General features: G+C 41.3%; 3 protein-coding genes and 1 pseudogene across 3 annotated transcripts; all 4 read right to left on the reverse strand.

The window, feature by feature from the left end:
* Positions 1-270: 270 nt before the first annotated feature.
* On the reverse strand, positions 271-1,204 carry LOC113922369 (annotated as a pseudogene).
* A 1,143-nt stretch (positions 1,205-2,347) lies between these two features.
* Positions 2,348-2,876, reverse strand: LOC113922538 (40S ribosomal protein S14-like). The gene has a single exon (XM_035729367.1). It carries the CDS (start codon positions 2,853-2,855, stop codon positions 2,400-2,402), a length of 456 nt encoding a protein of 151 aa, XP_035585260.1. The 5' UTR covers positions 2,856-2,876; the 3' UTR covers positions 2,348-2,399.
* A 5,313-nt stretch (positions 2,877-8,189) lies between these two features.
* Positions 8,190-9,116, reverse strand: LOC113922072 (olfactory receptor 6C4). Its single transcript, XM_027593840.1, has one exon. It carries the CDS (start codon positions 9,114-9,116, stop codon positions 8,190-8,192), a length of 927 nt encoding a protein of 308 aa, XP_027449641.1.
* A 7,907-nt stretch (positions 9,117-17,023) lies between these two features.
* Positions 17,024-17,962, reverse strand: LOC113922368 (olfactory receptor 6C4-like). Its single transcript, XM_027594286.1, has one exon. It carries the CDS (start codon positions 17,960-17,962, stop codon positions 17,024-17,026), a length of 939 nt encoding a protein of 312 aa, XP_027450087.1.
* Between the last annotated feature and the right edge of the window lie 394 nt (positions 17,963-18,356).

An 18,356-nucleotide genomic window follows, 5' to 3' on the forward strand; every position in this document is an offset into this window, starting at 1 on the left:
TGTTTTAAGCCACTAGGTTTTGTGGGTAACTCGTTAAGTGGCAATAGGTAATCAATACAGATTTTGGTACCTGGAAGTGGGGTGCTGCCATAACAAATATCTGAAATATGGGAGTAGCTTTGGGACAAGGGGTAGGGGGAAGCTGGAAAAGCTCTAAGGATTTCAAACAGGACTATTCATGAGAGCTTAACCTTGAAAATGCTTTTTGTGGAATTCTTAGATTCTGGGGAGGAGAGTCATGTGTCCCTGGAAAGAGCTTTGTTAGGGCTGTCATTTATTTTGGAGCCAAGCCATTTTCCTGATCAGGTCTTTCACTACTTGATTAACTTGTTGGTTCCTGAGAGTACAGATGAAAGGATTCAAGAGGGGGAACAATGATTGTATTGATTAGAGACACTCCTTTGTTGAAATCAACCCCCTTGCCTGGAGAGGGCTTGACATACATGAAGAAGCAGCTGCCATAGCACATGGTGACCACGATGATATGGGAGGAACAGGTAGAGAAAGCTTTTTTTCTCTCCTGGACAGAGGGGATCCTGACAATTGTCCGGATGATCTGGACATAGGATATGGTGAGAGCACCAGAGCGCTGACCAGAGCCACCACAGCCAGGGTGAAAGCCGCCATCTCTAACATCTGGGGCCTGCTGCACACCACCTCCATTAGAGGCATATAGTCACAGAAGTAGTGGTTGATGTGGGTGGCACAGAATGGAAGCCGACTGGTCAGGATGACAGGCATGATGATGAAGGAGAACACTGCCAGCCAGCAGGTGAGGATGAGCTGTGTGCAGACTCTTGCTTAGGAGGATGGGGTAGCGGAGGGGCTGGCAGATGGCGATGTACTGGTCGTAGGCCATGGCCGTGAGGAGGATGAACTCTGTAGCCCCCAGGAAGATGTGGAAAAAGTCCTGAGTGATGCAGCAAGCAAAACTGATAGTCTTGGTCCCTGTGGCAATGTTGAGCAGCAACTTGGGCAGGATGATGGTCTGGAACCAAATTTCTAAGCAGGACAGATTCCGGAGGAAGAAGTCCATTGGGGTTTGCAGGCTGGTGTCCAGCAAGGTCAGGCTGATGACAACCAGGTTTCCAGAGACAGTCACGAGGTAGGCAAGCAGCAGGAGCAGGAAAACTACCACCTGAAGCTCTCTGGTGTCTGTCAGGCCTTGGAGGAAGAACTCAGTCACTATGGTCCGATTGGCCATGGTGGACCTCAGCCCTTTCCAGAAATGTGCAAGCATGGGTGGATAGGAGCATCAGAAATTAGGATGAAGAAGAGGAAAATTTCTCCCCAAGTCCATCATTCCCTTACCTGTCCACTGTCTTTCTGTGGATTCAAGGAAGCAGAGCAGAAGCTTCTGGAGACTCTTTCCTAGTCAGAAAAGTCACCTCTTTCAGAATCTTTGAGGAATTCTTGAATGTCAGTGACTTTCCCTTCACCCTTCCTTCTTCCCTTCCTCTTTTCTTTCTTTTTTTCTCGGCTTTTATTTTCTCTGAGAAAGGCTACAAAGAATTCTCTGCTGTTCTCCCAGTTCTCTTTAGAACTGGCAAACACCGATTCATCCTCCAAGATCCAGCTTAAGTGTGACCTCTTCTATGAGGCCTTTCCTGGAAGCCCTAGCCTGAGTCACCTGCTCTCTCACAGTCCCAGTAACACATGGTTTGTGCCTCTGTTTTATTTCTGTAGAGTCAGTGATGTGGGATAGAGCTTGTTTTCCCCACCAGACCACAAACACCTTGAGCTCAGGGACTGTTTTTTTGTTCATCTGTGTATCTCAGCACTTACTTTTGCTTTCTCGGGAGATGCACTGGCCTTCTCAGATCTGTATTCATAACAAAATCTACTTCCTAACGCTTGGTTCACATGTGTAGCATGTATTTTGGAATAAGAAGCATTTTTCACCCACCTTGCTGTTTGCTTATGTTGAACCCTTATTAAAAATTGTCTGGGAGTGCCTGGCTGGTGCAGTCAGTTAAGCTTCCAACTCTTGGTTTCAGCTCAGGTTGTGATCTCAGGGTTGTGAAGTCGAGCCCTGCATCAGGCTCTGCACTCAGTGGGAGTCTGCTTCAGACTCTCTGTCCCTCTCCCTCTGCCCCTTCTTCCTGCTGCCCCCTAAAATCAATCAATCTTTAAAAAAATTTGTCTGATATTTGCATCTGGATTGTAGATTACTTGAAGAGAGGGAGTGTCTTGTTTATTTTTACTTAGACTCTTTTCCTCCCTCACCAGCTTTATTGAGGTATAATTTATAAATAAATTGTAAGATATTTAAAGTATACAATGTGATGACTTGATATATGTATACATTGTGAACGGACTACCCCCACACTGTTTTTTTTTTTTCCTAGCTCACACAAAGCCAATTTATTAACAGAAAACAGTAATTTGAGGAATCCTGTTCACAGACGGCGACCACGGTGACCCCCCTTCCTGCGGGTGCTATCGGAGGGGATGGGGGTGACATCCTCAATCCGCCCGATCTTCATTCCTGAGCGGGCAAGGGCTCTGAGGGCTGACTGGGCCCCAGGTCCAGAGGTCTTGGTTCTATTTCCTCCTGTGGCTCGTAGTTTGATGTGGAGGGCAGTGATGCTCAGCTCCTTGCACCTCTGGGCTACATCCTGGGCAGCCAACATGGCAGCATAGGGAGAGGACTCATCTCGGTCAGCCTTCACCTTCATTCCACCAGTCACGCGACAGATGGTTTCCTTGCCAGAAAGATCGGTGACATGGACAAAAGTGTCATTGAAGGATGCAAAGATGTGGCAGACACCAAGCACATTCTCTCCTTCAGCTACCTGAGGTCCAAGGCTGATGACCTGTTCTTCCTTCTTTTCCTTCCCCTTGCGAGGTGCCATTTCTGCATGTCTTCTCCAGACTCCGCTACCGGAAAAAGAGCTCCCCCCACACTGTTAATTAGCACATCCATCACTTCACATAGTAACCTTTTTTAAAAAAATTTTATTTTATTATGTTATGTTAATCACCATACATTATATCATTAGTTTTTGATGTAGTGTTCCATGATTCATTGTTTGCGTGTAACACCCAGTGCCCCCTTCAATATGTGCCCTCTTTAATACCCATCACCAGGCTAACCCATCCTCCCACCGCCCTCCCCTCTAGAACCCTCAGTTTGTTTCTTAGAGTCCATAGTCTCTCATGGTTCATCTTCCCCTCTGATTTCAAGCCCTTCATTTTTCCCTTCCTGCTATCTTCTTCTTCTTTTTTTTTAAACATATAATGTATTATTAATTTCAGAGGTACAGGTCTGTGATTCATCAGTCTTACACAATTCACAGCGCTCACCATAGCACACACCCTCCCCAATGTCTATCACCCAGCCACCCCATCCCTCCCACCCCCCCACCACTCCAGCAACCCTCAGTTTGTTTCCTGGGATTAAGAATTCCTCATATCAGTGAGGTCATATGATACATGTCTTTCTCTGATTGACTTATTTCACTCAGCATAATACCCTCCAGTTTCATCCACATTGTTGCAAATGGCAAGATTTCATTCCTTTTGATGGCTGCATAATATTCCATTGTGTATATATATATATATATATATATATATATATATATATATATATATACCACATCTTCTTTATCCATTCATCTGTTGACAGACATCTTGGCTCTTTCCATAGTTTGGCTGTTGTGGACATTGCTGCTATAAATATTGGGGTGCACATACCCCTTCGGATCACTACATTTGTATCTTTGGGGTAAATACCCAGTAGTGCAATTGCTGGGTTTTAGGGTAGCTCTGTCTTCAACTTTTTGAGGAACCTCCATACTGTTTTCCAGAGTGGCTGCACCAGCTTGTGTTCCCACCAACAGTGTAGGAAGGTTTCCTCTTTCTTCGCATCCTCGCCAACACCTGTCGTTTCCTGACTTGTTAATTTTAACCATTCTGACTGGTGTGAGGTGGTATCTCATTGAGGTTTTGATTTGGATTTCCCTGATGCCGAGGGATGTTGAGCACTTTTTCATGTGTCTGTTGGCCATTTGGATGTCTTCTTTGGAAAAATGTCTGTTCATGTCTTCTGCCCATTTCTTGATTGGATTATTTGTTCTTTGGGTGTTGAGTTTGGTAAGTTCTTTATAGATTTTGGATACTAGCCCTTTATCTGATATGTCATTTACAAATATCTTCTCCCATTCTGTCGGTTGTCTTTTGGTTTTGTGGACTGTTACCTTTGCTGTGCAAAAGCTTTTTATCTTGATGAAGTCCCAATAGTTCATTTTTGCCCTGGCTTCCCTTGCCTCTGGCGATGTTTCTAGGAAGAAGTTGCTGTGGCTGAGGTCAGAGAGGTTGCTGCCTGTGTTCTCCTCAAGGATTTTGGTGGATTCCTGTCTCACATTTAGGTCTTTCATCCATTTTGAGTTTGTTTTTGTGTGTGGTGTAAGGAAATGGTCCAGTTTCATTCTTCTGCATGTGGCTGTCCAATTTTCCCAGCACCATTTGTTGGAGAGACTGTCTTTTTTCCATTGGACATTCTTTCCTGCTTTGTTGAAGATTAGTTGACTATAGAGTTGAGGATCCATTTCTGGGCTTTCTATTCTGTTCCATTGATCTATGTGTCTGTTTTTGAGCCAGTACCATACTGTCTTGATGATTACAGCTTTGAAATTATACTTATTTTACATTCTGGCTGTTTCTGTTCCAGTAATTCTTCTTTGCATCCTGTGTTGTCTGGTGTGGAATCTTGACCCTCTCCCCCAGTGGATATATTCCTAAGATGGGTGGTTATTTTGGCATCTGAACTCATGATCTTTGTATAGCTTTAGCTCTACTGTCTAGTGATGCATATGAACAGAAGGTTAAGCCCTGGTTTGTGCCCTTCTGGATAAATTTATTATTTATTTATTTAAAAAGAAGATTTAGTTTATTTATTTTAGAGGAGAGCAGGAGAGCAGGGGGAGGGCGGTAGGAGAGGGGGAAGGACAGGTAGACTCCATGCTGAGTGAAGAGCCAGATGTGGGGCTTGATCCCATGACCCTGAGATCAGGACCTGAACTGAAGGCAGATGCTTAACTCACTAAGCCACCCAGGCCCCCCTCTTTTGATTCTTGTCTACAGTGATGACAGGAGGAATAAAGCCCACCAACTCATACATTTAGAAATTGAACATTCCAAAGGCTCAGCTTCAGATCAGTAAACTCATTCCTTTGCTTATCTGTGACTCAGATTATATTACAAGTATGTGCTAGCATAAAGCCAGTTTAGTGAACAGTTTCAGAAGAGCATGACCTGTCTTTTTTTTTTTTTTTGACAAGCTCATTTAGAGGGTGATATGTTCCCTCCTAAATTAATTCTTTTTAAGATTTTATTTATTTATTTGTTAGAGAGGGAGAGAGAGCACAAGCAGAGGGAGTGGCAGGCAGAGGGAGAAGCAGACTCTCCGCTGAGCAAGGAGCCTGACATGGGACCCTATCCCAGGACCCTGGGACCATGACCTGAGCAGAAGGCAGACGCTTAACCGACTGAGCCACTCAGGCATCCCCCAAATTAATTTCTAAATGCTTATATTATGAAGGCTGGGTGAAGCCCTGCTTAGTGTTCTTAGACTTTGACTTACACCAAGTACCTTCCTTCCTTATCTCAGCATACTTAGAGATCTCCAGGGCACATGGAATTGATGTAGTCATTTCTAATAATCTCCTGCCAAATGTTCTGATTGGCTTTATGTGAAGTGTGGATAAGACCTTCATCGATCTGCCTACCAACGGATGCAGCTGGACATAACAGATGTAAATAAGCTGGCCTTGCTGCAGAGGGAGTTCAAGTAGAATGGCCAACATGTTTAGAGTCCCATTATATTAAACCAATCAATTTAATATCTATTCTTACTAATTAAGCCCCAGTTTCTTGAGAAGGATAGTGTTCATACTGTTGTAATGGGTATCACTTATGAAACACTTAAGTATTGGCTTTTAAAATGTTTTACACTTATTATCTCATTTAATGCTCAAAACTATTATATATGATAGACACGATTATTATTCTCTTTTTTGAGTTTGAGAAAAGCAAGCCTTAGTGAGGTCAAGTAACAATCCCAAGGCATCTCTTGTAGAAGGTTGAGACTCTGGGATTTGAACTAAAACCTATATTTTAGACCACTATATGGCATTGTGTTCCACTTCATCATAGATTCTGGTAGAAATGTGGATTTGGATGAACTTAATGATTGAAATGTGGCTATTTAAGAATATTTCTATATCAGTTGATAGCTCAGTGAATTTGTATTGGTTTGTGACCGTCTTGGGAGCTTCCCAGGTGAAATCTGAAACTGGCCCCCATTCTCAGAGGGCAGAGAGAGACAGAAGAAAGAGGAGGCCACTCCAGGTGGGAAGGTGGCAGTTTTAATAAGCAGAGGGAACTTACATAAGATCCTTGTCTTGGCCGGCAGCAAGACGAATGGATCCCTGCACCCGCCCGCTGCATCTTAAGAGTTTATAAAGAGGCCCTTGCTGGGTTCAGTCATGTATATGGTGCAGGTGTTGTCAACACCACATCACTACCTCAAGGCTGTGTCCTTGGAGCAGCCCCTGGGAGCGGGAAAGGCAAGGGGAACCCACATTCCAAGCACAGCAGAGGGGGCGAGGAGCCTGTGGTCACCATGCCCCGCCCCGGCCCAGCTTAGCGGGGTTATGTCTTTTTGATGATGTTCCCCAACAATTTGTAATAAATTAAAAATCATCACTAATCTCTAGCTTAGCCACCAAAGAAATTCAGATATTCAAAATAACAACGGCTTTCCATAAAAGACCTTTTACTCAAAATACCATGCACTCTTCAATATTTTCTGTGGTTCTGGAAATTTTCTCCCATAACCAGTCCAATACAGTTTGTTTCTTAAGTGCCCAAGAAGCATCATCCCAGTGAACAATATTACCATATATAAAGCACATGAACACACAAGATGATGTTCCACTTGTAACTCAAACAATAACCAGCATTCTGCAATGCATTAGGATATTATTAAACTATGTGCAAGGACTCAGATTTCTAAAAATATTCTTCATCCTTTTAAGTTGAGGCCCTACCACCACCAGTTCATATTCAAGCTGTTGTTACTTTGAAACCATGTATAGAGTTCTTGGTAGGGTAGTCTATTCCCATTTGGTTGCTAAGACTCATACATTCTAAATTCTAAATATAAAACCATATTACTATTTTATATTCATTATCCATTTATGAAACAGGCATCCATGGCTTATGTTATAAACAAAAACAGAAACTTGGGGAAAAGTTAAAAGAATGGAGTCATATCACAGAATTTGTCCTAATATCTAACAAAAGTAAACAAACAGATGAAATAAGATTACAATAGGAAAAGAAATCACCAGAAACTACCAAAGAGAGAGAGTGGGCGATCTCAGCCATTAACTTAAAAAGATGTCAGCGAAGAAAAGTGGCAATAGATTCTGTCTAGAAGCGGGAGGCTATTAACGTCGATTCCAGAAGCCTCTTCTAACCACAACTTCTAGAAAATGGATGTGTAAGTTGACAAAATCTTGGGGGTTTTCACCTCATTTGGAGAAAAGTGGATCAAATGTATATCGTTTTCTTTTTTTTTTTTCCTTTAGGGAAAGATGTAAGTTGTAATGGCTACAGTTGAAAGATGAATGACAAAGGGGAGGAGAATCAATTTATTGACACTTTGTCTGTAGCATAGTCTCCAGGGCTCCATGAGGAAGAACAATGCCAATGTCAGATTTCCTTCGAAATAATGCTGATAATATAACTTCCTTTCTTAAAACTTCTCTTGACTCACCATGTCAACTAACTCCATAGTTTGTAATTAAAAAATACCTTCATGATGGCCTCTCTTTCTCACTGTAAATTCTTATCTTTCCACTCTTCTAAAAAAGCAATACGTGTTGCCTCTAAAATTTCAAGTCATTTCTAGAAAATAGTTAACTCCCTCCATCTGTTCTTTTTATGGATTCTCATTTTTCTTGTCTAATAGCACTTACTATGTTCTTTTATTTTTTGTCAACTTACTACATGAATTTACAACTTAGCACCTTTCTGTCTTACTAGGCTGCAGATTCCTTGAACTTAGGACATATGTCATTCATATATTCATCCTCAAGGGCCAGTTCAGCATTTGAAACTTAGTAGATACTCAACTCACATTTAGTAAGTGAAATATATTTTTCATGGAAATGTATTGTCTTCTAAAGCTTCACAATCTTTTTGATGGTGTCCTTGAATGCTTTCTTCACTTGCTGATTTCTTAGAGTGTAAATGAAGGGGTTTAACAAGGGAGTAACTGAGGTAATGAGCACAGCCATTCCTTTGTTGAAGGCACCTTCTTCTTTTGCAGAGGGATTGATGTACATAAACATGCAGCTGCCATAAGAGAGGGAGATAACAATCATGTGGGAGGAACAGGTGGAAAAAGCCTTTGTCCTTTGCTGGGCAGAAGGGATCCTCAAAATGGTCCTGATAATGTATGTATAAGAAAATGTCACCAGCACCAGCGTAACCACCAGAGTCACAACTGCCAGGAAGAGGACCATCACTTCTAGGAGGCTTGTGTCTGAGCAGGCCAGCTCCAGAAGGGGCCCATAGTCACAGAAATAGTGATTCACAGCATTGGAAGCACAGAAATCCACCTGGCTCATCAGGATGATTGGGGGTAAGATAGCTAGGAATCCCCCCAGCCAGGAGCAGAACACGAGTTGTATGCAGACCCTGTTGCTCATGATGGTCAGGTAATGCAGGGGTTTGCAGATGGCAACATAGCGGTCATAGGACATGGCAGCCAAGAGGTAAAACTCTGTTGCCCCAAGAAGTATAGCCAAAAAATATTGAATGAAGCATCCAGCAAAACTGATGACTTTATTTCCCGTTGTCACGCTGGTCAGAAATCTGGGAATAAAAATGGACGTGAAGGAAATTTCTAAGAAGGAGAAATTCCGGAGGAAGAAATACATGGGAGTCTGGAGGTGAAGGTCTACTAGAGTGAGAATGATGATAGTCAGATTTCCTAGGACACTTATCACGTAGATGAGGAACAGAAAGATGCATATCACAACCTGGACCTCAGGTTGATTTGTGAAGCCCAACAGAATAAACTCAGAAAACGTCCTGTTTTTCATTGCTGACCTTTAGGAGATCTAAAGGAAAGAGATGCGTGATGAAAACTCAGGTTTCTCAAGGTAGGAGAGACAAAGCTGATCCTAATGAGCCATGTCATATATTACTTTCTATTCAGTTGACCTAAACCAGCATTGCACTGCCCTGGACTTGGCTCCATGGAAGCCCAATATCTTCTATGTGAATGACCTTATTTCTAAAGTCTTTTTAATTCCCCAAGTTGACATATTCCCGGACACTTACCAGACTCTATTACAGAATAATTACTCAATTTTTTTTTCAGAAGAATAACATTTTGAACCTATCCTTTAATCCTAAAATGTTGGGGCGCCTGGGTGGCTCAGTTGGTTTAGCGATTGCCTTTGGCTCAGGTCATGATTCTGGAGTGCCGGCATCGAGTCCCGCATCAGGCTCCCTGCTCAGCAGGGAGTCTGCTTCTCCCTCTGCCCCTCCCCTCCTCATGCTCTCTCTCTCTCTCTCATTCTCTCTCTCAAATAAATGAAATCTTTAAAATAAAAAAGTCCCAAAATGTTTATGAAATCTCCACATTTAAGTCGCTTTCCTCTGACTCTATTAATTTCTCACACTTCTGTGCTCTTGGTAGAACTATTTCTATCAGATTCTCTTTTCTGTGCTTCCCTTTTCCTTCCTTGTGCTCTTCCCTCTTCCCTGTGCTATTTGACGTTTCACTGGCTGTCTGCCATACATCCTCATCTCCATGATTGTCCAAACCTCTGACTTCCTTGTTTCAGCAACCAATCGGGAATTCCTTACATGGATATGTTTGAAGGTTTTGTTGCATAAATGATTTTTTTCTGCACCCCTATTTCTTTGGAAGCATAAATTTGTAATAGGCCTTTAAGGTCTTTGGTTTGGTACTCTCTAATATTATATTGTGAGCAGTTTTGACTATATGAACAAGGCCCTGGTGTCCATAAATCATTAATTAACATTTCTTATATGTTTCTCTGCATGGTCAAAGTCTTGTAGGTAGATTTGGGATATATCTCTGAGAATAGAGATCTTGAGATATCCACAGGCAGCAACTCAGAGTGGATTTTTCTCAAAGTCTTGAAGAGTCCTCAGTGGCAAACTAAAGATGACAGTTTATCATGCCTCAATGTTTCCTGTTCTCTATTCTTGGTCTATAGAAACCGGAAGAGGGACATTCATGTTTCTGAAAAGAAGAGTCCTTTGTAGATAAATTGGTAATCCCCAAGGAAGGAAACTTTGGGGGTGATGTTCTGTGTGCATTTTTGGATTTTTCTGATTCAGGGCCAAAAGACAATAGAAAAGGCCCCTCTAATTCACATGCATACAGGTTAGAAAAAAATCATATCTTCAGAATTGGTCTTATCAATCTCCCCATTATTCCATACAGCTGTTGGAAGCACTAGGTGATATTAAACATTGACCTGGATTTGCCTTCAGCCCTCCCTTTCCTGTTTGTACTAACCTGTGGTCTTTGGCAAGTACTGCATTTTCATCCTGATTTTCACAATTGATGGACTTCATGATCCACATTTATAGAATAATAACATCAGTGACTTTAAAAACATACAGTGCTCACACCCTTGGCAATCTGAATGACTGCAATGAGATGTTTCCCTTGTTGTTCCTAAGAGGTAAATCAAAGGTGAGAGGAGCCATGTGAGTCTCTGAGTGATATCAAATTTAACATGCTATCTATGGGCTTCCCATCAACATTCTACCCTTCTCTCTCTTTTTGTGAGCCATAAGTGGCTATTTAATTATTTTAAGAAATTGAATTATAATTGACACATAATATTACATTATTTTCAGGTATGCAACATAGTGATTTCATATTTTTAGGCATTATGAAATGGTCACCACAATAGGTCTAGTTACTGTCTGCCACCATAAAAGTTATTAGAACATTATTGATTATCACTTATGCTGTACATTACATCCCTGTGACTTATTTATTTTATAACTGGAAGTTTGTACCTCTTAATCCCCTTCACCTATTTTGCTTCCCTCCCCCCAGCTTCTCCCTACTCTGGTAACCATCAGTTCATTACTGTATGTATGAGTCTGTTTCTGTTTTGTTTTTTGGTTTGTTTCCTAGATTCCGCATGTAAACGTTGTACTCCTCTTAACGAAAGTACCCAAGTGTGTGGGGCTTACCTAGGAAGTGTATTACCTCCATTCTATGAATCCAAACCAGAATCCAATCAGTTTCTGAGAGACACAGTCCTTCACATATATAATAAAAAAGAAAAACAAACAAATAAATAACTCTCACCCCAGCAGTGATAGAAGAATGGACTTCGATAGATGGAAAATTCCTTAATATTTTTGTTCTAAGGGAGATTATTTTGAAGTCAGAAGGCAGGGTTTGGACTTCTCTGCAGTTTCTATGTTAGGCAGAGTGACACAGGTTTTATCTGCTCTTGAGAACAGGCACCTGGGGAACGATTTCCTGAAGAAGCTAAACATGCCCTGTGGACTTAAATTTAAATGCTTCACACGAACCTCAATTGTTGACGACTTTGAGAACAAGTTGTGAACATATGGCTGAGGAGAGAAGGTCCAGAGAGACCATGATAACGGGTTCCATGAGAGAATCTGCTGCAGACAGGATGTTTGTCAAGTTGAAAACAATGGAGTGAGATCCCTGGGGATTGGTATGCCTAGCTTACTCATTCTTCCTATTATCTCTCCCTTTCATAACCCAGTTTGGCCTGTGCTCAAATCTGAAATAAATGAATTTACTTCACAGTGAATTACCATAACCTTAATGCCATCATAGCCTCCATTAAGATTTGCATATGTAATTTTACTGAAATTAATAGGAATCAGCAACTGGAAAATATTTTGCTGTTATGGATTTGGCTGATATGTTCTACTCTATGAGTAGTTCTTTACCTTTGAGGGAATTATAGATTTTCTTTTTTTTTTTTAAGATTTTATTTATTTGTGAGAGAGAGAATGAGAGACAGAGAGCATGAGAGGGAGGAGGGTCAGAGGGAGTAGCAGACTCCCTGCTGAGCAGGGAGCCTGATGTGGGACTCGATCCTGGGACTCCAGGATCATGACCTGAGCCGAAGGCAGTTGCCTAACCAACTGAGCCACCCAGGTGCCCCAGGAATTATAGATTTTCACTCACCTCTCTGTGGGATATTTGGGGAGCCTTGCCAATGCCCATACTTTTATAGATCTTAACCACATTCAACTTATTCCAAGAACACGGGTATGAAATTATATTGATAACATCCTCCTGAAAGGAAATTCAAGCTTTCCAGTTGGGGTAGGCCATTGCCTCTTGGGAAATTCAAAGCACTGCTACTTCAGTAAAATTTCTGGACATTACTTGTCAGTCCAGGCACGATCCATATCTGGTTCAGTAAGGAACAAACTCTTCACTGACATCAGCACTTATTACTTTAAAGTAGACTCAAGATTTACTGTATTTATTTGGGTTTTCAGAGGTGACATCTTTCTCATTTACATATTTTATTTAAATTCATTATGCTGTTACAAGTTGGTTCACTTTGAACGCGCCATGCAATGACAAAAGGCTCTAGAGTCTGTCAAAATTGCAATAAAATAGGCATTCCCATTGGTGTTCCCCAGAAGCTCCTTCACTGTAGAGACTTCAACAACCTGTTTACATTCCTTCTGGAGTTTCTGGATCCACCACAGTGGCCTTAAATTGTTCATAGTCTTCTACTGCAAGAAACTGTTTTCCTTGGCTGAATCAACACACCATTAGGATGGCAACTGTTGATTGTATAGTGGGTTCTTCTTGAGATAAATGCTTTCACAGGTCCTGAGCTTGTGATTCTCTGAACCCAGTTGCCCATTGTGCCTTTGGTCATTGAGACAGCACTCCAGAAACCTAGCATGGCCATTAGTAAAAGGAAAATGCTAATTATGGAGTCAAATTGGGCCCTCTGGCATATCCCACCTGTAGGTTCTCAATTCTTTGCTAGATGCAATAGTGCCTAGAGGTTACCCCTCTCCCATATCTGCTGGCTACCTAGGAACCCCATTGGGATTAACTGAATGATTAGGAAAGGGAGTTTGTATCTGTTATAGATGCCAGCACCACTGTCATGCATGATAGAGCCTACTGAAGAGCTGCTGCTTTCCATTCCCTAACTGGGACATCCCTAATCAAGGATGAGGCCCATGGGTCAGCAGTTATCTTAGCACTAGAGAGTGTCCTGGCCAATACTTGGTCCCTTTCTGCACATTTTTATAGACTGTAGGCCTTGTAAATGGTATGGTTATCTGGTCTGACTAATGGCAGCAACAACAATTCCTTATCTAAGGTTCCCACATTTCTATTGGGGTAAAAAACTGTGGGAATTTCTTGCCTCCCAGTACCCAAAATACACATCAAGGCCACACATACTAAAATTCAGTTTTCAGGGGCTCATTGCAATGCACAGGCAGATAAATTGGCTTTGATTTCTGAGACACATATTGGCACAACCTCAGCTCTGATGTAACTTTGGACGGGTGGGCCCATGAAATATCAGGCCACAGAGAAGCTACTGCCCTGAGGTCCTGAGAAGAATGAAAGGGACTCTCCTTCTCCTCAGCCATGAATAACGTAGTGACTAACTCATGTACCGTTGTGGGAAAATGTGCCACTGTCTATACAGTTGATGAGGCTCATTTCCCTGGGGACTGTCCATTAACCAATGTCAAATAGATTTTATGGGTCACTGATTCCCTCTGCAGAGGACACTTACTATTCTCTGACCATGGTGGACACTTAGAAGGGAATATTACTCATCTGTCCTTCCAGACATGGTACCAGTGCAGCCATAACATGGGCATCATCAAGACACTTCTTTTTCCCTTCAGAGTTCAGACATTACTGATAATGACTTAGGTACTTACTTCACCTCTGAAAATACACGGTGCTGGGCTCTTGAAAAGGCATTCAGTAAAACCCACCTCTTCTCCCCACCCCCTTTACCAGCCTCAGGCTGCAGGCCTTAGAGAGTGCAGTACAGTCTTAAAGAAACCTTGTTAAAATTATGGAACAGTACATGGTCTGCTCACTGACTCTCACTGCCATCTGCAACCTTAGTTATGCTCAACTGCTGACACTTAAGACCTCTTGCTTTGTCCTGATCATTGCTTACTGGCATCTTATAAATAGAAACATACAGGATGTTTCTGTCAAAACAGTCACTCCTGTTAGGCCTTTGGTTTCATTGTTATAACCCCACTCATATCCCACCCCCAGGCCTTCCCTCTAACATCACCTGTATTCTGTGTACCTTTTATGCCAATATTTTATTTTGGGCAACAGGACTTAACCTCAGTCTCAACACCAACATGCTCTTTTTCTGCTAATTGTGCTCACTTTGCTCAGGATCCTGGGGAGTCACAGGTATTGCCTTAGGCACATGCAATGCCCCCGCAGAAACTTATGTTATTAATGCCACCCAGGAAATATCTAAGATATTTTCTAAACATATGCAACAGCATGTATGACTTTACCATTAAGATGATTTATCCATTTTCCTACTGATAGAAATTCAGTTTGTTTCCATTTCAGGGAAATTTTCATGCGCAGTGAGCATTTTTGTATAAGCATGCTACAGTGTATGTAGAGAAGTTTGTTCCGGAAAGATATCCAGATTATTTAAGAGTGCATTTAAAAATTTTCCAACTGGACTTCTAGTACTATGTTGAATAATAGTGGCGAGAATGGGCATCCTTGTTGTGTTCCTGATCTTAAGGGAAAAGCTCTCAGCTTTTCCCCATTGAGAGTGATATTCACTGTGGGCTTTTAATAGATGGTTTTTATGAAATTGAGTAATGTTCCCTCTATCCCTACACTCTGAAGAGTTTTAATCAGGAAAGGATGCTGTATTTTGTCAAATGCTTTTTCCAAATCAATTGAGAGGCTCATATGGTTCTTGTCTCTTCTTTTATTTTTATTTTTTTTTAAAGATTTTATTTATTTATTTGAGAGAGAGAGAATGAGAGATAGCACGAGAGGGAAGAGGGTCAGAGGGAGAAGCAGACTCCCTGCTGAGCAGGGAGCCCGATGTGGGACTCGATCCCGGGACTCCAGGATCATGACCTGCGCCGAAGACAGTTGCTTAACCAACTGAGCCACCCAGGCGCCCTTGTCTCTTCTTTTATTAATGTGTTCTATCACATTGATTGATTTGGGAATGTTGAACCATCCTTGCATCCCAGGAATAAGTCCATCCTGGTCGTGATGGATAATTCTTTTAATGTACTGTTGGATCCTATTGGCTAGGATCTTGTTGAGAATTTTGGCATCCATATTCATCAGGGATATTGGTCTGTAATTCTCCTTTTTGATGGGGTCTTTGCCTGGTTTTGAGGTCAAGGTAATGCTGGCCTCATAGAACGAATTTGGAAGTTTTCCTTCTGTTTCTATTTTTTTGAACCTTCAAGAGGATAGGTATTATTTCTTCTTTAAATCTTTGGTAGAATTCCCCTGGGAATCCATCAGGCCCTGGACTCTTCTTTTTTGGGAGGTTTTTAAATCACTGCTTCAATTTCGTTACTGGTTATTGGTCTATTCAGATTGCCAATTTCTTCCTGTTTCAGTCTTGGTAGTTTATAGGTTTCCTGGAAGGCATCCATTTCTTCCAGGTTGCTTAATTTATTGGCATATAGTTGCTGATAATAATTTCTAATAATTGTTTCTATTTCCTTGGTGTTAGTCGTGATCTCGCCCCTTTCATTCATAATTTTATTAATTTGGGTCCTTTCTCTTTTCTTTTGGACAAGTCGGGCCAGTGGTTTATCAATCTTATTGATTCTTTCAAAGAACATCAGCCATCAGGGAAATTCAAATCATAAAACCACATTGAGATAACACCTTACACCAGTTAGAATGGCAAAAATCAATAAGGCAGGAAATAACAAATGTTGGAGAGGATGTGGAGAAAGGGGAAACCTCTTACACTGTTGGTGGAAATGCAAGTTGGTACAGCCACTTTGGAAAACAGTATGGAGGTTTCTCAAAAAGTTAAAAATAGAGCTACCCTATGACCTAGCAATTGCACTACTGGATATTTACCCCAAAGATACAGATGTAGTGAAAAGAAGGGGCACATGTACCTCAGTGTTCATAGCAGCAATGTCCACAATAATCCAAACTATAGAAGGAGACGAGATGTCCTTCAACAGATGAATGGATAAAAAATATGTGGTTCATATATACATGGAATATTCCTCAGCTATCAGAAAGGGTGAATACCCACCATTATACCCACTTGATTTTTCCTTTAAAAGGAGTCCAAAGATTCCTTGGTAACAGTTTTCATTCTGATTTCAGCTCTCAAATGAGAGTCAGAAATGTCCTTATGAACAATCATGAGATTCCATTCTGTCCTTAGAGCAGGAAATATTTTCTGTAGGAAATGCTAGAAAGAGACAATCTTTAAGAACTATCAGAGGGAGAAGCTTGAGAAAGCAAATTGGTGAAAATCTAAGGACAATTATCTGAAATAGAACTTGTTTTTGTGTATGACCTCATGAATTGTATTTTCTGGGAAGTACCTAGGAATTTTTGACAAAATGTGCCTACAACTTTTTGATAGTTACTGGTAAGACTAAGAGCTTCTTGTGGGAAAATAGACTTAATCATTAAGCTTATTACCAGATTTATGATAAGCAAAATAATTTTTAATCAGATAGTTCTTTTTTGTATGTACTCTAAGAATATTTTCCCCTAGTTTTCCCCTTTATTGAAGGATATGTACCAGAAAAAAGATCTTTGAATATCTTTCTCTTGCTTGCAAATTTGGAACAAAATTTTGACACATATTCACAATCCATTGATATGAGCAATTAGTTTAAAAGAGATAGCAGAAGCTCAAGTTAACAGTTGGAATAACTTCATGAATTTCATTCAGAATTTCCATTGATTTTGAGGCCATTAAAATGAATAAAGATGCACTATTTTTCTGGTGACATCCTTGAAAGCTTGTTTTACTTGTTTGTTCCTTAGAGTGTAAATGAATGGGTTCAGTAAAGGGGCAACTGGGTTATTGAGCACAGCTACCCCCTTGTTGAAGGCAACTCCTTCTTTTGCTGAAGGTTTTATGTACATGAAGATGCAGCTGCCATAAGAGAGGGAGATGACAATCATGTGGGAAGAACACGTGGAAAAGGCCTTTTTCCTTTGCTGAGCAGAGGGGATCTTGACGATGGTCCAGATGATGCTTGTGTAGGAGAGAATCACCAGCACCAGGGTGACCACCAAGGTCACAACTGCTAAGATAAAGTCAAGCAGCTCCAGGAGTCTTGTGTCTGTGCAAGACATTTCTAGGAGGGGTCCATAGTCACAATAATAATGATTCACCATGTTGGAGGCACAGAAATGCAGCTGACTGGTCAGGATGATTGGGGATATGATGATTAGAAATCCAGCCAACCAAGAGAAGAGAACCAGCTGGATGCAGATTCTGCTGCTCATGATGGTCAGGTAATGCAGGGGTTTGCAGATGGCCACATAGCGGTCATAGGACATGGCAGCCAGAAGGTAAAACTCTGTGGCTCCAAAGAAGATGGCAAAGAAATACTGAGTGAAGCAGCCAGCAAAGCTGATGGTCTTGTTGCCAGTTGTGATGCTGAACAGCAGCCTGGGAGTAAAAGTGGTTGTAAAGGAAATTTCTAAGAAGGAGAAATTCCAGAGGAAGAAATACATGGGAGTCTGGAGGTGGGAGTCCAGTAGTGTAAGGGTGATGATTGTCAGGTTTCCAATGATGCTGAATATGTGGGTGAGGAGGAGAAATATAAAGATTACAGGTTTGATCTGCAGGGTGTCTGTTAGTCCCAGCAGAATGAATTCTGTCAGAAAGGTTTGGTTTTTCATTGCTAACCTTTACTACGTATAGAGGTACAAAGGAAAGAAGTCAGGAATGAGAATGGAAGGAGGAGCTCAGGAACATTTAGGAGAAGCTAAGCCTTTTCTGTTGAGTTGGTTCAAATGTCTATTTTCTGTCAATTTGACTCAAATGAGATTTTCTATTGGACAGAGGCTGGCTCTTCACAAGAATTATTTTTTTAAATTCTCAGGCAGGAAAATTTTCTCCATGTCTCCATTTCAGGCTCTTCCCATACTTTCCTAGCCTACCTTCTAAACCAATGTCTAAGGTATCATTCTCTCCATTTTGTATTTTTATTTCCACTTTGAACATTGAGTCTACTTTGGATCTTGCATCATATCTGGTAATTTGGCAGCGATGTCTCATTTCCATCCCTTTCTT

Source organism: Zalophus californianus, chromosome 9 (genome assembly GCF_009762305.2).
Source record: "Zalophus californianus isolate mZalCal1 chromosome 9, mZalCal1.pri.v2, whole genome shotgun sequence".
In the NCBI taxonomy this organism is placed as follows: Eukaryota; Metazoa; Chordata; class Mammalia; order Carnivora; family Otariidae; genus Zalophus; species Zalophus californianus.